This window comes from Muscardinus avellanarius, assembly GCF_963383645.1.
Source record: "Muscardinus avellanarius genome assembly, chromosome: 13".
Taxonomy (NCBI): Eukaryota; Metazoa; Chordata; class Mammalia; order Rodentia; family Gliridae; genus Muscardinus; species Muscardinus avellanarius.
The window spans coordinates 42,576,754-42,600,885 of record NC_137799.1 but is presented as its reverse complement, the minus strand read 5'-3'; the positions used below and the strand labels follow the sequence as shown (position 1 = coordinate 42,600,885).

Below are 24,132 nucleotides of genomic sequence, written 5' to 3'. Positions count from 1 at the left end.
TGTATTGGTTGGGTCTTGTTTGGTTCTCCCTCCACCACTCCTCTTTTTTGGGTAGAAACTGTTGAAGAATGAAATTAGAACCCTATCTCTCACACACAAAACTTTGATCCAACTCAAGATGGATCAAAGGCTTAGGAATTAGACCAGAAACTATGCAATTACTAAAAGAAAACATAGAAACAACTCTCTGACATATAGGCACTGATAGAGACTTTCTCAAAGACCCCCAAAGCTCAGGAAATAAGACTGAGAACTGATAAATGGAATAACTTATTTTTAAAAAAGGCTTCTGTGCAATAAAGAAAACAATCAAGATTTTGAAAAGACAGCGTATGGAATGGGAGAAAATCTTTGCCAACTAAGTACTCCTCTAATTGAGGACTAATATCTAAAATATATCAATAACTCAAAAAAAAACCACTTAAAAAATGATAACATGGCCAGACCCCTAGAGAAGCCAGGCACAGTAAGACGGCTGGGTCCCGGGAGGGGGTCACGCGGGGCACGCCAGCCGGGGCCCGGGTCGCGGGACTCTGGGCCCCGGGCCGAACTGCGCGTAGCATGCCAGACCCCTGGAGAAACCGGGCCCAGTACCCTAGGTTTCCAGGCGGGGGTCATGCAGGGCATGCCAGCCGGGGCCCGGGTCACAGGACCCTGGGCCCCAGGCAGAGTAGTGCAGAGCACTCTGGACCCATGGGGAAACCGACCGGGTCACAGTGCTACCGAGTGAGTGCCTGATCCCACTACCTCCTCAAACCACATATACTGTCTTCTCTTATTTAAAAAAAAAAAAAAAGGAAAAGATAAAGAAAAAGAAAAATATCGGAGAGGAGTTAAGAAAGCTGTTGCGGATGCCAGGACACTGGAGATGCAGACAAAACTTATCCAAATGCACTGGAACTTATGGAAAAATTCCCCATGAAGGAGGACTGCTGTTTCTCTATATTGTTAAGAATCTTGGACCTCACCTGTAAGGAGAGAGTTTAGCGGAGACCAAGGAGAAAGGCGGTGTTGAAAGCGGTCTCCGTGATGGCGGTGGAGACTTGTATTCAGGAGAAGCAGAAAGCAGATCCTACCAACCTTATTTTTTTGGAGAAATTACATCAAATGTCGAATGCTACTGTCACGCATGCTTAGGAACACTGGACAACATTCAGAGTGGAAAAAGAGCCTGGGAAGGATTTGAAATGGTGGAGGCAGTGGCAATGGCAGTGGCCAGTACTCAGGGGAGGCAGAGATCTAATACATTATACCTGGAACCTTTGAAATAATAACCCCAGAGACAGTGATCGGAGCCTGCTGAGGGGTTAGGCTGGTGCTGAGGCCAATGGCCAACATCAGAGCCTGCCGTGAGGCAAGGCCACTACTGAGGCCTCCGAGACCGGGATTGGAGCCTGCCGAGGGGTTAGACGAATGCTGGGGCCAGCGAAGCCGGCATTGGAGCCTGCCGTGAGGCAAGGCCGGTGCTGGGGCCAGCGAGGCCAGATTCAGAGCCTGCTGTGAGGCAAGGCTGGTACTGGGGCTTCCGAGGTCAGGATAAGAGCCTGCCAAGGGGTAAGGCCGGTGCCGGGGCCAGTGGCTGGTATCAGAGCCTTCCGTAAGGCAAAGCCACTACTGAGGCCTCTGAGGCTGAGATCAGAGCCTGCCGAGGGGTAAGGCCGGTGCTGGTGCCAGCGAGGCCGGGATTGGAGCCTGCCGAGGGGTTAGGCCGGTGCTGGGGTCAGCAAGGCTGGCACCAGAGCCTGTCATGAGGCAAGGCCGCTACTGAGGCCTCCGAGGCTGAGATCAGAGCCTGCTGAGGAGTTAGGCTGGTGTCAGGGCCAGCGAGACCAGAATCGGGGCCTCCCATGAGGCAAGGCTGCTGCTTGAGCCAGCGAGGTCTTGATCAGTCCACTGGTAGCCAGGCCACTACTGGGGCCGTCAAGAGTGGTATCGGTACTTGCAACGCGGCATGCACAGAGAAATATCGCAGAAAATATAAATCAAATGCTTCTCTTAATCAGCAATAACTAGGAGGAAAGGAGCAACAGGAAGAGGTTGAGCTATAGAAAGGGCCCTATAGTGAAGCAACTAATGTGACTAATCAGAGGGTATGGAATAGTGGAGGACGGAGCCTCTTTAAAAGGCAGGAGGTACATAAACAAATGTATCAAAGTTAATCACCAAAGAAGCATGGGATCTAGGGAGGGGGAGGGAATGGGATGGGGGCTGGATGAGGGCTAATTGGATGATGTGTGCTTGTATATCCTCTCAAGTCTTGTACTCCAATGTGATATATGACTACAATGCACCAATTATAAAAATAAATTAAATAAAAAATTGATAACACGCTGGGCGTGGTGGCGCATACTAGTAATTCCAGTATTTGAGAGGCTGCACAGAAGGATTACAGGTTCAAGGTCAGTCTTAGCTACTTAGTGAGACCCTGTTTCAAAATAAAGAATAAAAATAGGTCTGGGAGTGTAGTTCAGAGGTAGAGTGCCCCTGGGTTCCATTCCCAGTTCCAAAATAAATAATAATAATAACCCAATTAAAAAATGGACTCGAACTGAAAAGGCATTTCTCAAAGAAATACAATTGGTTAATATATGAAAAAAATTTCAACATCACTACCAATCAGAAAAATGCAAATCAAAACTTCACTGAAGTTGTGCATGGTAATCCCAGCACTTGGGAGGCTGAACCAGGAGGATCAGCTAGTGAGGCCTTCTGCAACTTAGTGAGACCCTGTTTCATAGTAAAGAATAAAAATTAGGGCTGGGGGTGTAGCCCAGAGGTAGAATGTCCCTGGGTTCAATCTCTAGTACCAAAAAAAAAGTCTTTAAAAAGAAACTACAAGAGAGAGAGAGAGAGAGAGAGAGAGAGAGAGAGAGAGAGAGAGAGAGAGAGAGAGAGAGAGCACGAGCGAGAGCAGTTGAAGAGGATTAGGGCAGGGAGTGAAAGAGGATTGAGGGAAACAATTTTGTGTGTGTGTGGGGTACTGGGGGTGGAGCCCAGGAGCTTTTCTACCTCTGGGCTATACTTCCAGACCTATTTTATACTTTATTTTGAAACAGGGTCTTACTAAGTTACTGAGAGCCTAAGTAGCTAAGGCTGGCTTCAAACCTGTGAGACTCCTGTGTCAGCCTCCCAAGCACTGAGATTACAAGCATGCACCACCATGCCCGGCTTGAAGGAAACAATTTAAATAATACTATGGTGATATGTGAAATTATTATTACCAATCACTAACATGTGTAGGGAGGAGGGAAAGGGTGCTTAGCAGAGAGTGATGTGGAGGGAAATGTATCAAGAGCTATGTGCATGTATGTTTTTACCATATTGAATCTCAGTATGATGTATAATTACAATACGCTAATAATTAAAAAAAAAAACAGGGAGATGAAGACGCCAGGCAGGGAAATAGAGTGCAAAAAGCCAGGGGGGGGGGGGGAAGGAATGGGGAGAGAAATTTGTATCTGGGACTTTGATAACATAGGGTAAGGTGTATGCAGTGGAGCTAAAGAGGCAAACAGGGTCTTTAAGATAAGGAATGAGTGCTATGGGTTTGAAGCAAAGGTGATATAACCAGGCAACATGTTTTAAAAGATCTCTTTGGTTCCTATCCAGAATAAGTAGACCCATCATGATATACTCAAGTAAAAGGTAATGAGGTTGTAGGAAGAGGTAAGTAGTGAATTGTTTGATTAATGACACTTACTCCATTTCAGTGTTGGAGACAGACACACATCTGTTGTATAGTAATAACATGTTGTAATTAGGAGAAATAAAACATGATATAGGACCTAAGGAGTAATGGAGGCTCCTTAAATAAACTGGTCAGTGAAGACCTAAGGAAGACAGGAAGCAAGTCTTTTAAGTGAAGAACATTCTACTCACGAGGGACAAAAAATGCAAAGGCACCAAAGCAGTACACTGGGTCTACAAGAGAAAAGGAGGTAGATAGGATTGCTAGAGTGGAATGAACTGAGGAAAGAGAAGTCACCAAGGCAGGTCACCAAGGCCTTACAGACCACAAAAAGGGACTTTTTGATCCTAAATATAATACAAACCACTACAGAATGAGAGCAGGAACATGGTGGGTGTGTGTGTGTATGTGTGTGGCATTGGGACTGAGTGCTCAGGGGCATTCTATCTCTGAGTTATACCCCTAGACCTATTTTATTTTGGTTGATGCAAGTCTCACTACTTGCTAAGGCTGTCCTCGAACCTGTGATCCTCTTATCTCAGCCTCCCAAGTACTGGGATTACAAGTGTGTGCCACCACGCCTGGCTCTGATTCATGTTTTTAAAGGATTCTGGTGGTGACTAGAGGAAAACAAACTACAGAAAGACAAGGATGGAAGAAGACTGATTAGATAAGGAGCTATGGCACTAGTTCAACTGACAGGCAGTGGCATCCAGGACAAAGATGGTAGCACCAGTCATGGTGAATGTGCAGGACAATATAATCCTAAAATCCCATACAATTTGCCAGTTAGATGTAGGATATGTGAAAGAGGACTCAAGTAGAACTCCAATGTGTAGCCTGAGCACCTGTACAAGTGGTCGTAACTTTTTCGTCTTTCCGTACTGGGGACTGAGCTGAGAGGCTTTCTACCTCCAAGCTACATGCCAGCCCTTACCAGACATGGTGGTGCATACCTGTAACCCCAATACTTGGGAGATTGAGACAAGAGGATCACAGGTTTGAGACCAGCCTCAGCAATCTAGGAAAACCTTGTTTTAAAGAAAAAATGAAAAGGGCTGGGAGTGTAGCAGAGGTATATCGGCCCTGGATTCATTCCTCTCTTTTCCGCTTGTGCGCTCGCGCTCTCTCTCTCTCTCTCTCTCTCTCTCTCTCTCTCTCTCTCTCTCTCACACACACACACACACACACACACACACACACAGAGAGAGAGAGAGAGAGGATAACTGAAAATCTGAAATTCTTAAACTGAGGGTAAATAAAATTAAAAGCAAATATGGAAGCCGGGCATGGTGGCATACGCTTGTAATCCCAGCATTCAAGAGGCTGAGACCGGAAGATTGTGGTTAGCGGACAGCCTCCGTTACTTAGCAAGGCCCCCTGCAACTTAGTGAGACCCTATTTCAAAATAAAGAATAAAAATTAGGGCAGGGGGTGTAGCTTGGAGGTAGGATGCCCCTGGGTTCCCTCCCCAGACCTGGAAAAAAAAAAAAAAAAAGGAAGGATTTAGATTCCCAAACTAGGTAACACTGCCCCCTGGGGGAGATGTTAGAAATGATTAGGGGGCAGTAGTAGCCTCAAATACATTTAGGGAGTATTGAATAAAAATAAGGGGGCAGAGTTGGACTTGGGGCACACCTGTAGTCTCAATACTTGAAAGGCTGAGACAGGAAGATTGCAGGTTAAAGGACAACCTCAGCAACTTAGACCCCATTTCAAAATATAATAAGAGCTATGGGTATAGCTTGGAGGCGGAATGCCCCTAGTTTCAATCTCCTGCACCGCCCCCCCCCCCCCACAAAGGTGGTGATGGAAGTGTCAAAATGGAGAAAGGTCTGAGTAAAAAATCTAAATATATACATATACATACATACATACATTTTTTCCTTTTCTGAAAAGGGCTGTTAAGCCATTGTTTGGGAATCTATGGTAGAAGTTTTTGAAGTGTGGTCTGTAAACCAACAGCATCAGAACCACAGGTAAGGTTGTTGGAAATGCAAATTCTTGGCGTTTTAAGATCTTCTGAACTAGAAACACTGGGGTGGAGACAGACACTCCTTGTGGAGACCAATAATATGTTTCAACAAACCCACAAGTTGACTCTGATGCAAGTTAAACCTTGAGAACCAGAGACATAAATAGAACTGAGTGAGCGAATGGATGCAGCCCTAGACTGCAAAATGTATAACTTGTATATATATTTATATATTTTTTGGTGGTACTGGGGATGCCGGGCTACAATCCCAGACCTATTTTTATATTTTATTTGGAAACAGCGTCTCTTAAACCAGCAAGGCTGGCTTCAAACCTGCGCTGTCCTCCTGTCTTGCCTCCCAAGAGTGGGGATTATAAGCGTGCGCCAGCACACCCAGCCTGGTATTTAGACCTTTTTACAATGTGACTTTGCAGTTTTTCCCATCATTTCCTTTCCCTTGCATCTGGCCTCACTTAGGACTTTATAGGCAACAAAATGCAGAAAGGAGGGTGTTGTCAGTTCTCTGGGCATAAACAGATCTGTCCATTCTATTCTCTGGGAACTGTGGCCACCATGTAGACAAGCTCAGGCTGTGTTGAAACACAAGACAGCATGGAGAAAGAACAAGAGAGCCTGGCAGCCCCAGCTGAGCCCACCTTAGATCAGCAGCACATATTTACCTGAGGACATGGAAAAACCAGGCAGGTAGTGTTTCCAATAATGAGTCTGACAGGAGTGTATGTTCTGGTAAACAGGAAAGGCCTGTGTTTTGGGACCAACACTGACTAGAACTGCCCAATTACTGAAAGTAGGTGGTAGAGAGAAGTGGGAGGTTTGAGGAAAAGATCTGAAAGAACCAATACACTGAATACAGTGAGCAAGAATCCTAGAGAAACCTGCCCATCAATGTGCATCATATGAAGGCAAGACTGATTTTTTAATGGTGACATCAATCTGCACAGTTTATTTCCTTTAGAAACATATAGTAGGATCTACATAGGCACAAAGAGTTACGCTCATTTGGATTAAGGTTTTGCTATCAGCAAACTACTCCTAGTATGCCAAATCTGCTAAGTGGCTTGTTTTTGTACAGGCAACATGCTTAAAACTATTAACATTTTTAACGTGTAGGGAAATAGACTGCATATGACCCACAAAACCTAAAATACTGTCTGGTCCTTTTGAGGAAGTTTGTCACCACCCTAAACTAGGTGAATGAGGAGAGAAGGGCAAGAGAGTTGGAAGGTCCTGCAGGTGAAGTGATTTAAACAGTATCCAGGTTGGGTGTGGTAGTGTATGCCTGTATCTCAGTACTTGGGAGGCTGGGATGGAAGGGTAGCTGATCTCTCAGCAACTTGAGAGGCTCTGTCTGAGCTAAACTCAACTGTTTCTAAATACTACTACTACTACTACTACTACTACTACTACTACTACTACTACTACTACTACGGCTGGGGTGTAGCTTGGTGACAGAATACCTTAGTTCAACCCCCAGTATCACAAACAGGCAAACAAAATTCTCCAGGAAACCAGAGCTGGATGTGAAGGAAAGTGAAGGTGATTTATAGTGGGGTCATCTCCTAGTTCTATATTAGATATCCTTGGAGGCAGTCTAAACTGCTACAGCCAGAACAATTCCTGATAGAAGGATCACATGAAGGTATCAGTGAGGTCCTCCCAAGAGTTTAAAAGTAATATTAACCTCTGAAGGTCTTTATGTTCTACTGTGTGCAGGGCATTGGCTTAGAGACTGATGATAATATAAAGTGAGGAATAAAAGAAACTATGTGACTGGAAGGCAGACTTTCTGGTCTTTTGAAGGCTTCTCCTCTTTGCCAGCTGCACTATTGTTCCCTGTGTGCTCTGTCTCCTCTGGAACAGCTCATCCTCCCACAGCCTCCATACCACTCTACTGTCCAGTGACTCCTCTCTAGTGCCAATACCACCACCTCCAGGAGTCACACTCCTGTTTCTAGATCCCCAGTACAAATCTTCACCTGGATGGGAATCCTCTATGCCATCTGTGATGCTGAGAATATTTTATACCTATATTGGCCAACATGGTAGCCACTATCTTCATGTGGCTATTAAAACCAAATAACACTTAGATCCTCTGTACTAATGGGCACATTTCAAGTGCTCAGCATTAACATATGGCTAGGCAGCTCTTCAAAGTATCAAACTAAACCAGTTTTCTTCTCCAAACTATTCCTACTCCTATATTTCCTACTTTGATTACTGATATTATCAGGCTCCAAACTATCACGAGGGAAAAAAGTCTGGTCACTTTTAGAAGACCAACTTTTCAGCACAGCCTATCTCCAACTAAATGGTGCCCAAACCTAGTCTCTGCTGCCTCAGGAATTTCTTGAATCCATCCTTTTCTCTGGATCCCTATTTCACAGGCCCTGACAATCTAGTTTGAGCTATAGCAAGGGGCTTTTAACTGTCCCCTACAAAGGCTTTCCTGGCTCCAAGCTTTCTACATTAATGCTAGTTGTTTCTTATGAACAAATCAAATTGGTCCATTCACATCTTAAAAATTCCTTTTTGGTTCCATCCTACTTGCCCTTCTATTCCTAGCATAGCATAGCCTTAGACTATGTATGCTTAATGTTTGATGAATAAATAAATTTTACAGATAGAAAAGCAGAGAGTCTCTTGCCTCGTAAAGATGTTTCCTGTTCCCAGTGCAAGTCATGCAGAACAGCCACCTGCTGCAGCCAAGCACTACAAGATGCCTTGTTTTGCCCCCTTGTATCTACCTAAGAGAATGTCATCCAATGTTGTGAACAAGCACAGTTGCAATCTAAAGGGAGAAATCTAGACTCACAGCTTAGCCTAACTCAAACTATTTGCCTTGCCTCTTGCTTTTCTGCCATAGATCCAATGGTTCTTACCATCCTCTAATATCCCTGTACATAGAGCAGGAAAGAATTTGCTGATTTTCATGACATTTTAACAACCATTTTCACTGCACTTTATAAAATGACCATATCTTTACTTGGTGTTTTCCATACCTAGGTGACTCAGGTAATTCAGTATAAAGCAGGATGAATAGACATTTACTCAGCAGTTTGTTTTATTTGATGGTACTGGGGATTGTACCTAAGGGCAATCTACCTCCAAGCTACATCCTCAGATCTTTTTTTATTCTTTATTTTGAAACAGGGTCTCACTAAGTTGCAGAGGACCTAAGTATCTGAGGCTGTCCACAAACCATCATCCTGTCTCAGCCTCCCAAGTAGGTGTGTACCAACATGCCTGGCTGGCCAGTTTTAATTCCCTGTGTGTGCTAGCTGCTGAAGCTAGCACACACAGACACAACTACCATTTTCTTTATCCTCTACTCTGCCACTACCCAGTGTCTTTCATTTAGAGGACACTTATCAGCCTGGCAGACCATTACCCTCAATTCCCATCACCATCACCTCTCCTCCCTTGTCATTTCAGTCACATACTTCCAACCATGCCTAGTTGGGCACCCTGTTTTGTCTTATTCTGGCTCCTACTTGAACCTCATTGGAAAATAAATCCTTGATGTCTCCGGATTCTCAAACATTATCTCACAGCTTCATCTCCTGCTGTACACAGCCCAGATATCAGTAAGCATCAGTACAACTCCCCCACCCCCAGGTCTGGGGATGGAACCCAGGGGCATTCAACCTCCGAGCTATACCGCCTGCCCTATTTTTTTTATTCTTTATTTTGAAACCGGGTCTTACTGAGTTGCAAAGGGCCTCACTAAATAGCTGAGGCTGTCTGCGAACCACGATCCTGCAGACTCAATACAACTACTTTTGACAATATCTCCCTCAACTTCCCTCTATGTTCGTTTACTGCTCAAATCCATCAGAACTTCAACCTGAGAAATCCATCCATTTAGTCAATCAATTTAAATACAGAATGCATACGATATATTCAACATTTGTTTATGCTTCTACTCCTAGCATTGGGTAATACCAGGACAACAAAATCACAAACCCTAGTTTTCTACAAATTAAACGGTCCATCTTAGATGAGGCTTCAACACCAGTGAGCAATTTTTAAATCTCTCCCTGTCTTCAAGGGGCATTTTCCCACTCCTCTCCCTGAGCACAATCCTACTCATGACACATCCTTTTCAGATAGCATTCTTCCTCTTTCATGAAGAGGCTTTAGGTCACATACTACCTCATCTTCATGTGTCTATCCACAAAGATCTTCGTTCATCGTTACCTCCTCCTGCCTCTGCTTCTGTCCACTGCAACTTCTTTCCTGTTCTATAAGGCTCTCCTACCCAGATGCTTTGCCTCATCAGTTACTGCTCTCTTTTACTTCCAACCAGTCCTACTCCAGTGCATTATTTTCCTAAGTTCAAGTCTCTTCCTTCCATTTTAAATGTAAAACAAAGCCAGGTGTGGTGATATACACTTGTAATCCCAGTACTTGGGAAGCTTAAACAGGAGGATCACAGGTTCACCACCAGCCTCAGCCACTTACTTAGTGAGGCCTCTGCAAACTTTAGACCCTGTTTCAAAATAAATAAGAAAATAGGGAGAAGGGTGTAGCTCAGAGGTAGACACCCCAGGTTCAATCCCCAGTGTCGCAAAATAAATAAATGAACAAAAATGTAAAAGGAAGCAAACCTGCCTTTGATTTTATACTCCCCTCCCTGTTTAAACTCCACTCTTCCTTGTAGTCACGCTGCAGGAATAGTTATCTTTTCTAAACAACTCCTCTCCCTCACCTCTGCATCCTTCCCATCAAATAAACCTATTCTCTTCTACTGAAATTTCTTATGACTGACTTCCTCAGATGTTAAGTGAGGCATAATCTAACTGGTTTCCTCACTTTTAAATTCAACCCTTCAGTACTAGAGATATTCCTAAACACAAAACATCTGATTATACTCCTTTGCTTAAAATTCCTCCCTCCTACAGAACAAAATGAAATTCTTCGAACATGATACTCAACACTTTATTCAGAATACCAACCTTCAAGTCTTTTACCATATCCTATCACACTCTGTACTCCAACATATTGTCCTGTTCTAACTACATTCTGTACTGTCCCATCTTGGGTCAGCAATCTGTACAGAAATATCCCCTCTGCTAGAATGCCAAAGCATCCCTCCTGCTTGTGCCTTACAACGTCTCACCCTTTTAATTCAAGATCAAATGCTCTTAGTCTAGCCTTTCCTGCTACCTCTGGGCAGACTCAAGTTTCAGTGCACTTTACACAATGGATTACAAATGCATATAGCACTTTCCTATACTCGACCCTGTCATTGAAGTTAGGAACATTTCTTACAATCACTGCATAATTTCTAGTATCTAATGTGCAATGCATAGCATAGATTAACATAATTATAAAGTCTTGCAAAATGACTGATTTAACAATGTAAAGTAATACACGAATAGGAAAAAACATGAATAGTGCCAAGAAATGTGAGCTGAGTTCAGAAGAAAGAATCTAAGATGCTGGTTCTTGAAAAGTACAAGATGTCTAGTGGGGTGGGAGTAATTTTAGGTTAAGAGCAGCATGAACAAGAGTTCAGTGGTGAAGATGAATACAGTGCAATTTGGGGAGAACAGAGGTTAAGTATAAAATAAAGATTTTATATACCCTTGTATGCCAAACAAAATCTGGACAGTTTTCTGTCCAAGTGATGACATACATTTAAAGGATGACAAGATTCTTGTTACTGAAAAGTGACCATTGCCAACAGTAAGCAGAAATTATAATAAGGCTTCCAAATAAACCCTGGAAATAAGATTGCCCTTACAGCTGAACTGTAGTCAATAAATAATAAAAGCAGAGGGTCCTGAAAGTTCCTTAAACACCCGACTTTGGGGAAGGTAAATGATGACACGGGAATATTCTTATTCTCTGGAAAAAGAAGTGCCTAAAATAAAAAAAAATTTAAAAAGTATACAGAGGCCAGCTTGAAGATGTCCCCACTGATTACGAAAAAGCATTAAAACTATGACAAAATAAGGACTACAAGCTACTGAATAAAGGATCCATGAATCCACACAAATAATCAATAAATGAAGGGAAACTCTTTACATGAAAAAGCCACATAATAAATATAAAGAAATCAGAGAATTAGAATAAATCACCACTTTCCAATCATCATGGTAAAAACTGGCTCCTACTAGAAGCATAACAGATGCTAAATTAGGCAAGGGGAAGCTTATGAAGAACAGTATGCTCACATGATTTCAAAGTAGCTCCCCCAGCTATTAATGAAGGGAAAAACAGAACTAGACAGTGGAGAAACAGGGCAACCTAACCAAGCAATTGAAATTAGTATCCGTGATGTGCAAATGGACAGGTACCTCCAGATAAGCTGCTCAACAGATACAACACCATGTTATGCAATATTCTAGCCCCAAACCCACAATCTCAATAGAATCATGAAGAAAATCAGAATATGAGGGGCATTCTATGTAACCTACTATAACTATTCTAGATGGTGACAAAAAATAAACACTTTTGTGGAGTGGATCCTATTGTGGAGAGGGGAGAAACTGATACCAAGGACATAGGGAAGGATACATGTAATATATAAACTAAAGATTACTGTATCAATGTTAGAGTTCCTTGATAATTATACTTTAATGTATATCATTGTTCTTTGGGAATGCATGCTCATATTAAGGAATATAGGAATATTATATATCTAACAGTCTCATATGGTTCAGGAGAAATACTGCATATATCAAAAGAAACAAAAAGTAAATGTAACAAAATATTAAAAAATTGATGAGTGAAGGTAAAAGGATTCTTGAAATTTCTGTAATTAATTTCAAAACATTAAAACAAAAAGGTAAAAATAATAGAAGTGCCTCTAGTATTTTTAAAATATATAGGAAAGTTTCTGAATTCTTGTTTTAAAATGTCACTATTTTATTTTTCTCTTTTGTTGAATACATGAATTTTACTGCCAGTCCAGATAAACAATATATAAAGGAAATACTAAATTTTTTTCAGCAGAAGACAAACTGTGCAGATTAAAATGTCTCAATTTAGCCTGAAGAAATGGTTTTGAATCATACAAATTTTTAAGAAGAAAAATAAAGACTGTCTGAAGGGATTCTCCTGGGTCGTAACACATTTCCAAAATAACTCTCAAAAAAGAAAATTCAAAAATACACATTGACTACCTTAAAAATATGTCAATACCATATGGCTTTATGAAATAACTTCTAAAATTTATATATTTGTTTTATTTAAAAGGATTCCAAGTTTTAAATAAACTGCTAGCAATATCATGTTCTTCACTTAAAAGTGCATATCTCTGAGGGTGGGACATACATATTTTGTGAACAAATAACTTTACAAATTAACACAAAAAGATCACTTAAAATATTTTAAGGGGGAAGAGTTTTCACCAAAAGTCATCTTTAAATAGACTGCAATAGATGACATGTTCCCCTCTATGCCATTAAAATTCTCAATGGGATGCTTTGGCAGTTTTAAGACACATCATAGTCTCTACCAAGAGACACTGACTTTAATGATGTCCGTGGAGAAGGCAATTGCCTTGATGGCTCAGTCTGAATAGAAATAACACTCCTGGGCTGGTTTTCCAAATCAGAGGCAAAAGTGCTCTCATCTCTTACATCAAGAGTTCGTTCAACTGAAGGTTCCTGGGGTGGTATATTATCCACAGTTTTGTTGGCATTATTAAAGTTGTTAGTAAGAGTGGTAATAGCACACTCCTTTTCGAGGGCACCAAATTCATCTTCTATTGTGACTACATCTTTAGCTTCAAATGGTTCCAAGGAAGGAGCCAAAAACGCATTTTGTAGAGGGTCTTGAGGACCACTATTGTCACATTCCATATCCACCTTTACTTCATAATCCTTATCACTATCACTATCGATGGTAATTACAACTGGGGAACGTAAAGTATTATCTCCATGGTGTTTCTTATGCTTCTTCCTATGTTTCTTCTTTTTCTTTTTATGATGCTTAGTTGTATCTGTAGCTTTTCCTTCATAAACTATCTCTACACTAGGGCTCCGAGCCCTCCTTTTTCTCCTCTTGTATTTTGTCTCTCTGTCTGATGATCGGCTGTCTGAAAAGCTGTCACTCTCATTTTTGTAGTTTCCATCCAATTTTGAGGAAGATTTTTGATAATGACTGTCCTTTACTTTTGAAGCAAATTCTCGAGAAGGTTGAGCCACTTCACTGGTGCCCTCCAAATGCCGTGTTTTGTACTTTCGTTTCCCTCCAGGCTTTTCATTTCTCACCCGGTCTGGTCCTGTAGATGCAGTCCTTGACCTATTACTAGATAGGCTCCTTGATCTGTGCCTTTCGTAGTAGTAATATTTTCTTTCACTGTGATTATTTTTTTTCCTAGCATTTGTTCTTTCAGAAAAGGATTGAATCCTAAATTCTGGACTTGAAGATTGTCTAGAATAATGGGCTCTGGACAGAGTCCTCCTCCTATAAGATGACTCATAGCCATCTCTGTCCTTGTTTCTACTATAGTAGGTATATTCCCACTTATATCTGCTTCCATAGTTATTTCTTAAATAATAACGATCTCTATTTCTGCTCCGTGATCTTCTTTTGCTGTGATCACTGCTACGAGACCTTGATCTGCTTGTGCTTTCACTACTTATAGAAAGAGTTTGGCTTCTTCTTGACCAACTGCTATCTCTTGTTCTTGACCTCTTTTTGTCTCTTCTCCCTCTTGGTCGGCTACTCTCCCTGCTTCTGGATCGTTTGTTCTTCATTTTCTTCTTCCCATGCTTTCTATGATTCTTCTGATCATGTCCACTTCTACTTTGGGAACGGGAATCTGAACTTCTGGATCTTCCCCGCTTTCTGTGTCTATGGTTATATGGAGAATATACTCTGTCTCCTCTCATAGATGAGCTCAGATTTCTGGGAGATGACAGTGATGTGAATCGTTTCTCCTCCTCCTTTGATTTAAGCCTTACACCAGAACTGCAGCGACTTCTACTCATTTGCTCATCTTTTTCAAGAATTGAGTGTGGAGATGAACATCTACTAACATCACTATCACCAGAGCTGTAAGACTGCTCTTGTCCTTGTGCCTTTGCTGTCTCCATTTTCTCATACGAGCCTAACTCCTCAGAGTCAGAAGACAGTTCAACAAGTTCAGGGGTTCTCTCAGCTAGTGGTTTAACAAACCCAACAATGACACAATTCTCTGAAGAATCATCACTATCGTCATTTAAATCCTCATTGGCTTGTACTCCTTGTATTTGAGCAGTGGCTCCTGTGACAAGTTCCTCATCTGAACTATCAGAAGTATTCAAAAGAGAAGACATGGCAACAGGCACCTGCTCTGAGCTTGAGTAAGAAGGTCCTGGAGTTTCATCATCCCAAGGTGCCTGACTAACAGTGGCTACATTAATATCCAGCTCTTGGGTCTCAGTCTCATCTGGAGATATTGTTATGACGGAAGAATCAGAATGGCTGCCTTCTTCATATGAAGGAGCAGGGCAATCGTAATTAGCATGTTGGTCAAAGGCTGCCATGTTAAAAGGAGATCGAGCAAAACTAATGAACTCATGTATAAAATGCTCAGTTCGATTAAGTAGAAAAGGTCTTAAGTCAGACACAAATGCCTGACTTTCCAAGTCATAGCGAGTAACATTACTCATAATGATGTGCTGGACAATATTGACTAAAGATCCATGAGCTCCAAAAAGAACTGTAAGTTCACGTTTTAACCAAGGGACTAACCTGTGAAGGCAAGCTGGATTTCTACGGAAAAATTCAGCTGAAATATCCCTGTAGCGGCCGCCATCTTCAATATTTCTAACTCGAGCACCAGCTCGATAGAGAGTTCGTCTAAAATTAATAATATCTTGTTCTTGATTTTTCCTCAAAGATCTTTCATCTGTATTAGCTGGCCTCCTTGTTGCAATATGTCTCATAAGTGGAGGAACTTCATCTCTAGGTCGAGTAGAAATGCCCAACCCTTCAAATAGCACTCCACTATCTGGTGGAGTCGTTGTTCTTCTACTCATGGTACTACTAGGTGAATAGACAGAAGCACTTCGTTCCCTTGTCATAGTTGTACGGTAGCGAAATCGTGGCGCTTCGGGGGTGGCAAAAGAACCATTATATGAAGGCCTTAAGACATACTCCTTGAAATCATCTTCTGCCCTCACAGAATGGAAAATAGAATCAAAAGGCTGTTTACACAGTGGACATTCAGCTTTGTTTTTTGACCACTCCTGTACACAGCGAAAACAGAACTTATGCAAGCAGCGATCTAAATAAGAAACATTATCAAACCTATCCAAGCATATAGGACATTTAGAATCAGGAGATGCATCAGCTGGTACTGTCTGCTGCAATTTGCTAGTGCCAGCTTTAGGTGAAAAGTTGTCCATTTTAAATTCCTTAGCAGCTGACGCCATTATCTGTAAAAGGGAAAGAAATATATTAGTAACCTGTTCAATAAAGAATGTCTAAAAAATTCTATAAACAAAAATGAAAATAAAGACCTTGGAGCATACTTTTGTGAAAATACCTGCGTGGTTTACTTTTATTATAATATAAAGAGGCAGTGTAGCATGATAATATGCTTAAAGTACAACCTCTGAAGTCAGATTTATTATCAGTGTTACTATCTGTACTAGTTTTATCTGTAGGACAATGATAATAATCTGCCTCACAGGGTGTTTTTTTTTTTTTTTTTTTTTGGCAGTACTGGGGAAGAAATACAGAGGCATTCTACCTCCAAGCTGCGCCCCCCCCCCCAGCACTTTTTTATTCTTTATTTTGAAACAGGGTCTCATTTGCAAAGGGTCTCATTAAGTAGATGACCATGAACTACAATCCTCCTGCCTGAGCCTCCCAAATGATGAGATTACAAGTATGTGCCACTATGCCCTGCTTCTCCCAGGTTTTTTTTTTTTTTTTTTTCCCAGTACTGGGGATGGAACCCAGGAGCACTGTACCTCTGAGCTACACCCCCAGCCCTATTTTTTAGTCTTTTATTTTTGAAACAGGGTCTCACTGAGTTGTGAAAGGCCTTGCTAAGTAGGCTGTCTGCAAACTGCGATCCTCCAGTCTCAGCCTCCCGAATGCTGGGATTACAAGCGTGTGCCACCATAGATTTCTCATAGGTTTATAAAGATATAAAAGGCCCTGAGTAAGTACACAATATGCTCTCTCAAAAAATATTATATGCCAGTCAGGCATGGTGGCGCATGCTTGTAATCCCAGCATTTGGAAGGCTGAGACAGGAGGGCATGGTTTGCGGACAGGCTCAGCTATTACTTAGTGAGGCCTTTTGCAGCTCAGTGAGAACCTATTTCAAAATAAAGAATAAAAAATAGGGCTAGGGATGTAGCTCCGAGGTAGAATGCCCTTGGGTTTCATCCCCAGTACTCCATAAAAAAAAAAAAAAAAAAATTATGTGCCATTCTATTTTTCTTTTAAGAAGCAGTATGAGAAATACTTGACATATATAAAAAAATACAAAAGATAACATAAGTACCCACCACTTAAATTTAACTAACACTCTTTTTACTTAATTTTTTTTGCGGGTCTGAGGATGGAACCCAGGGGGATTCGACCTCTGAGTTACACCCTCTGCCCTATTTTTTATTTTTTATTTTGAAACAGGGTCTAAGTTGCCGAGGGCCTCACTAAGTAGCTGAGGCTGCCACTGCAATCCTCCAGTCTCAGCTTCCCTAATGCTAGGATTACAAGCACGTGCCACCACACCCAGCTGGCTAACTTTTCAATCAGTTATTCCAGATGTTTTAGAATGTTCCTTATGATTCCCTCCTACCACTCTGGAAAACAAAGTAAAAACATCACAGCCTTTAGCTGATGTTGTTTTCTTGCAGTTTTGTTTTTCATACACATGTTCCTAACACTATATAGTACTGATTTGTAATACATATACACATTTTCAAAAACAGCTTTAGTAGGTAATTTACATAAAAGTTTACCTAGCCGGTTGTGGTGGCCCATGCTTGTAATCCCAGTACTTGGGTGGCTGAGACAGGAGGATCACAGGTTTGCAACCAGCCCCAGCTACTTAGTGAGATCCTGTTTCAAAATAAGGAATAAAAAATAGGGCTGGGAGGAAGTGTAGATCGGAGGTAGATTGACCCTGGGTTCCATCCCCAGTATCTCTCTCACACACACAAAGTCTACCTATTTAAATCAATTTTATGGTTTTTAGCAAAAAAAAAAAAAAAAAAAAAAAAAAATATATATATATATATATATATATATATATATGGCTGGTGGTACAGCTTAGTGATAGAGAGCCTCTAGGTCCTACCCCCAGTACCACAAAATAAATAAATAAACAAATAAATATATACAAATATATACATACAAAGATAAATAAATGCAAAAGCACTCAAGGGCAGTGCCTAGCTCATAGTAATAGCTGAATAAGTTTTATTACCATTATAATACCAGCATTCTTATTTGCTACTACTACTACACTATTATAATATTCAGTTAATCACTGGTTCCCCTTTTAAGCATTTCTAAGAAACCTTCATTAGCTTTTTTATTTAATCCAAAAGCCAAACCACAAAGTATCCCCTTTCCTATTATCTTTGCCTACAGGGATCACCAGGATCATAGTTTTTGCTAAATTGAATTATTTACACCAGCTTGTAACTTACAACATGAATTTTCCAGTCTGAAATCTAATGTGTGTTCTGTTTTGACTTATCTATAAAACCTCTCCTTTTGCTAACTTGCATTCTAAGCATTTTGCATATATATTAAATATTAATTTCTTCCTTTATGATTTTCTATTATTCATCTTCTCACACCTGCTCCATCATAGGAAGTTCCATCACTGGCCAAACGCTAAGTTACTTAAATAACAGAATTATAATTTTCTAAATAATAAACTCATTGGCTCTAACAAACTATAAGAAAAACCCTATACAAAAACCTGCATTTATGAAATACAAGTATTCAATCACTGGTTTTTCAATTGAAAATTGCTCACTTAGGGTATCCTGGTTTTCTGAGAACCAGTTAACACTGAACAAATGTTTCTTCGAGGGTCCAAATATTTCCAGCCTCCCATTTTTTTTTGGACTGGAAATGCAAAAACCACCATTGTCCTTAAATATTAACAGGCCTGAGAAAGTTGAATTATACGTCCATAACACTAATATCCATCCATCCATCCATCCATCCATCCATCCATCCATCCATCCATCCAGTGGGGGAATAGAACCCAAAGCTTCCGGAATACCAGACAAGTACTTTACTACTGAGCTACACCCCAGCGCTTATCAATATTAAACTTAAAAGGTTCTTTACAACTACGTATTGCATGTAGTATCCAACTTAAAAATAGGACAGGGGGTGTAGCTCAGAGGTAGAATGCCCCTGGGTTCCATCCCCAGACCTTAAAAAAAAAAAAAAAAAAACCCTGAAAGATCAAAGACAATGTGCGTATTAGAAGGATGGGGCAGGAAAGGGAGGGCAATGCAGAGATTATCAGAAGAGCTGGTAAAGACCAAGTTTCATCTAAAACTAGCTCTGTACAGCAGAGAAATCCACATTCACTCTAGACTTTAATTTTCCCCTCTATATAAGAAAAGAATTATCAGACATGAAAAATTCAAGACTGCTGAATTTCAAGTTAATATCTTATCTCAATTTGTTTCTTCAGAAGGCAAATTTGAATGCTTACTGAACATTTCTGTTTACATAAAAATTACTACCTAGAATGAACTTATTAAAGAAAACTATTAGGTAGTAAACTTGAAATTTAAATAAAATGAGTTTAATTAAGAAAAAAGAAGCCTTAGTCTTTTCATCCCTAGTTTTAGAAGCAGATAAAGAGAGACCGATGATTTTCTCCCTAATAGGTAAAAAGAACAAATTAAGAATAATTCCTCCTCCTCCTCCTCCTCCTCCTCCTCCTCCTCTTCCTCCTCCTCCTCCTCCTCCTCCTCCTCCTCTTCTTCTTCTTCTTCTTCTTCTTCTTCTTCTTTGATGGTACTGGGGGTGGAACTCAGAGGCTTTCTACCTCCAGGCTATACTCCCAGACCTATTTTCTATTTTATTTGGAAACAGGGTCTCACTAAGTTGCTGAGAGCCTCACTAAGTAAATAAATATAATAATAAATAAAAGTGGGCTAATAACAATACCCATTTGAAAAGGTAGTTGTGTGAAGGAACTTGTTCTATGCAAACATTTAGCCCAATGCTTGGAGCACAGTAACAACTCAACACTGTTCCCTTATGTTATTTGAAAATAAATTTGGTAGGGTTTATCACCCATAACAGAAATGTTTTGGGTGATAATGGTAATATCCCAAACAAAGAAAAGTCTATACTATACTTAATGTATTCAAACAAAGCAGCTAGAAATGATTCAATTAGATGAACTAGAATAACTGTATTAAAAACAATCTTGCAAGCTGGTGGTGGCTCACACTTGTAATCCCAGCTTTTGGGAGACTGAGACGGGAGGATCACGGTTGGCCTATGGCTTCAGCTTCTTAGGTCCTGTGCAACTTAGAGAGACCCTGTTTCAAAACGAAGAATAAAAAATAGGGCAGGGGGGTACAGCTTGAAGGTAGAATGTTCCTGGGTTCCACCCCTGGTATGCAAAAAATATATAAATAAAAAATCTCGCTGAGACAGGAGGCTCATACATACAGCATCAGCTAGAGTGAGGCCCTTTACAACTCAGTGAGACCCTGTTTAAAAACAAAGAATAAAATATAGGGCTGGGGGGAGGGTTTACCTGGGAGGTAGAATGGCCCTGGGTTCCATCCCCCCCCTACAAAACAAACAAAAACAAACAAAAAGCCAATCTTGAGTCCTCCTCCTTGTTACCTTAAAGAAATCACTATACCTCTCTTAACTGCTGCTTCATCATCAATTTCAAAGAAGGACACAAAATTACAGGATCCACAGACTATATATAAGATTTAATTTCAAATCCAGCAATAAAAAGAATTGCTTGGGAAATCGTTCCCTTCACAGCCACGCATTCCAGATAAGCCTAGCTGGTTCTGGCTGACTGTAGAGCTAAATACATTTCATGTACTTAAAACATCCTTTGAAAAAATAAGAGACACCATTATTAGTTTAAATTCTGAGTCGCTGTTCCTGTTTATTTAAATATTCTGGAAAATTACCTACCATTGCCCCCTTCCAGTCTACGAGTGAGAAAAGCTGCAACTATAACTGGATGGTTGATGAAATCTCAAACAGAATAGCCCAACCCAGAATGTGTAACTGCACAGACAACTCCAACAGTCAGGGAGAGAGTGGCTTTCTTAGGCTGAGAACTGCCGCCGGCGGGATTGCAGAGAACACCGTGAGCCTTACATAACAATCGCCAACTGAAGCGCGGTTCTTCCCATTTTACAGACTGGCTCCGGGGTCGGGGACCCGGCCAAGGTCACGCTCCGTCTCGGTGGCGGCGCCACGGTTCCGACACCTCGATCGCCCTTCTTCCCGGTAGCCCGCGCCCCTGGGGAGCGCTCCCCGAAACGCAGCCTCCCCGCCCACCCCGCCGATCCACAGGTGCGCGGCCGCGCAGGACGGCCGGCCGGCCCTGCCGACCCCCGCCCCATTGTTCCCGACCCGACTCACCTTAGACGACGCCGGCGCAGGCCCATCCGGGGCGGTCGAGGCAAGCTCCCGACGGCCGAGGAAGCTGGGTCGGTGCCGGCAGGATCCGCGAAGGCGCACTCGGCGACTTCTCCGCCTACCCTCGGGAGCCGGAGCGGGCGGGGGCGCTTCAGCCTCCTCGCGAGACAGCGGAGACCCCGGCGGCGGCTGCGACCCCTGTGACGTAAGATGCGCATCACCAATGGCAGCCCGGGGGCGGGGCGGGAGGCGGGGCCACCCAACCCCCGGGGCGTCAAAACAAAACAGCCGCTGTGGTCACGCAGGCGCGGTGGAGACGCGGCGGCCGGGGGCGGGGCTTAGCGCGCTCCGCCCAGACCCGGCGCTGCCCCTGGCTCCCAGCCGGAAAGAGCCCGAGGGCTCTCAGCTCACTGTCACCAACCTATTATTATTTGTGTTTCTCTTTGGGCACTGGGGATGGAACCCAAGGGCGTTCTGCACCTGAGCTACTCCCCCAGCCCTATTTTTTGTTTTGTTTTGAAACAGGGTCTCGAGAGGTTGCTGAGTCTCCCTAAATTGCTGAGGCTGTCCTAGAACCTGCGATCCTCCGGTCGGCCTGTTTCCCAAGTATGGGGATTATTGGCGTGCGCCACCACTCCTAGCTCATCCTATTACTATTATTTTTTAGACTCTTTAATTTTGAAACGGTCTCACAGCGTTGCGAGGGGCCTGGCTAAGTAGCCGAGGCTGTCCGAGAACAGCGGTCCTCTGTTCTCAGCCTCCCGAATGCTGGGATTGCCAGCGTACGCCACCACGCCCGGCCATCCTATTATTATTAGTCCTCGGGGCTTACAGGGTGACAATATCTATTCCCAATTTACCCGGAAAACACAACTACCTAAGTCTCATTTAAATTCACCAAACTAAGATAAATTACTAAACTAACTCTGGTGTATAGATAAGAGAACTTAGGTGACGCCTCCGGTGGCGGTTAGGAAGCAGGACCGGAGTTTGATAAGATCCCAAACCAGAGGGCAATCCGTTCCTACAGAGGCCTACCACGGTACAGGGAGAAACTCCAAGGCCTGAACTCTTCCTCAAGCAGATAGGTTGTTTTCCCCTCTCCAAAGACTGCTTTTCTCCTGGCTTCACGCCCTGTTAGGGCACTGGGATCCATGGAGAAAGAACGTCTGAGCCCAAAGGGGCCCACACGGGTCAAACATTCCAGGGCAGAACTTGCTAAAGTTCTCATGCCAAACTGCCTTGCTTAGGGATTACTATTTCGTACCCGCTGCGGTGCTAAGCACAGAAACGCTCAACGAACACTTGTTGATTAGCTGGTACACTATGCCCAGTAACACAGTCCACACATTTCTTTTTTAGTAATATAATTTACATCAACAACCTGTTACACTCTCAAAAACTTGGTTACTTGAAGGGTTCAACTGAGATTCCAACAAACAACTAGTGGGTGGCATTCTCGCTTATTTCAAAGATTAACATACGCACGTCTATCTGTATAATATGAAAATAAAGAGGGGACTAAATCTTCCAGGGTTAACAGGCCGGTTTAACATTTAAAACGCGGGTTATTTTTCAAACTTTTAAATACACACGACCTTTAGTTATTCTGAATTAATACTGCGCTGCAACTGGACAGTAAATCCGTTAAGAAAGCATACCCATTTCTCTAAGAGGCAGAAAAGCCATTTTAAACATTTTCTCCTTTATTCCATCCCCTCCCTAAAAGGCGGGCTAGGCCTCCCGTCACGTGACCGCCCCGCTCCGGGCGGAAGAGGCCGGCGCGGGCGGCGGCGTGAGGAGCGCGTGGGGCCGCCGCGCCCGGCTCAAAGATGGCCGCCGCCGCGCCGCCGCCCGCGAGCCTGCGCTAGAGCTCGAGCCCGCCGCCCGCCCGCGCCCGCCGCCGCCTCCTTACCATGACGCCAGTGAGTCGCCGCACCCTGGACTGGATTTATTCGGTGGTAGGTTCTGGGTCGGGCGGGGCCGCACCGCGCCGACTCCCTGGGCCCGTAGGATGGAGGCCCCGTATTTCTTCAGCGCCCAGAAACTCCAAAATCCATTCCTGAATTAAGCGTTTCACTCCCTCACCTCGGCTCCGCCTCTTCCTGGAGGACACGATCTTCCGCTTGTTACGTAAGAGCTGCCCGAGACTCCCTCGGCGGCTCCTGTGTTTTAGCTGTAACTTCCCGTCTTCACTCCCGCACCGGCGACCCGGACGGAAGGGGGACCACGCCCATTCAACGCCTTTGCTTTTACTTCCTCTTGCTTTTTTTTTTTTAAGTTGCTGCTGGCAATCGTTTTACTCTCCTGGGGATATGTCATCTACGCATCAACGGTAGCTGCTCGGCGACAGCTGCAGAAGGAATACCCAGACAGAATCTTCGGCATGGATGATGAAAATTTGTAATTCTTCTGGATTTAATATCTGCAAATACGGTTCTTTTCCTCTGCTTAGGTGACACCTATGTAGATTTAAAAGTGAAATTCATAATATAAAGTTCCCAAATTTTTGTGGTCTTTTATAATTAATTTTTCAAATGTGATAGGCTATCGAGTCTCATCATAAATAGAATGACAAGCCTTTCAATCTATTTTCTAAAATGCTTCTTTGTCTCAGAATGCTTTTTCTAAAATGGGAGTGTGGAATTCCTGTTTATATATTTGCTTATTACAACATTTCATTATTGCATACCCTCACATCAAACTGGAGTAAGTACTATGTAAGAAAAAAAAATCGATCACTACTTTTTCTGTACCATTTCTCAAGACAGTAATAGCCAGAAAAAGTAGTTGGTTGATCATATTTGTTTAGTATTTCTGGTTTTTACTTATTGGTAAATTATTGTACAATGTTTCGGAAGAAATATGACAACAATTTTTATGACAGTAA

At 42.4% G+C, this 24,132-nt stretch overlaps 2 protein-coding genes across 2 annotated transcripts; one reads left to right on the top strand and one right to left on the bottom strand.

Moving 5' to 3' along the window:
• Window positions 1-13,126: 13,126 nt before the first annotated feature.
• TOPORS (TOP1 binding arginine/serine rich protein, E3 ubiquitin ligase) lies at window positions 13,127-23,175 on the bottom strand (the record flags this gene model as incomplete). Its single annotated transcript, XM_080709097.1, has 3 exons — window positions 23,158-23,175; window positions 21,246-21,440; window positions 13,127-16,060 (listed from the first exon to the last, which is right to left on the bottom strand). The coding sequence occupies exons 1-3, from the start codon at window positions 23,158-23,160 to the stop codon at window positions 13,127-13,129; spliced, it is 3,132 nt and encodes a 1,043-aa protein (XP_080565223.1). The 5' UTR covers window positions 23,161-23,175.
• Window positions 23,159-23,649, top strand: SMIM27 (small integral membrane protein 27; the record flags this gene model as incomplete). The annotated part of the gene is made up of 2 exons (XM_080709098.1): window positions 23,159-23,203; window positions 23,524-23,649. 2 exons carry the CDS (start codon window positions 23,159-23,161, stop codon window positions 23,647-23,649), a joined length of 171 nt encoding a protein of 56 aa, XP_080565224.1.
• Between the last annotated feature and the right edge of the window lie 483 nt (window positions 23,650-24,132).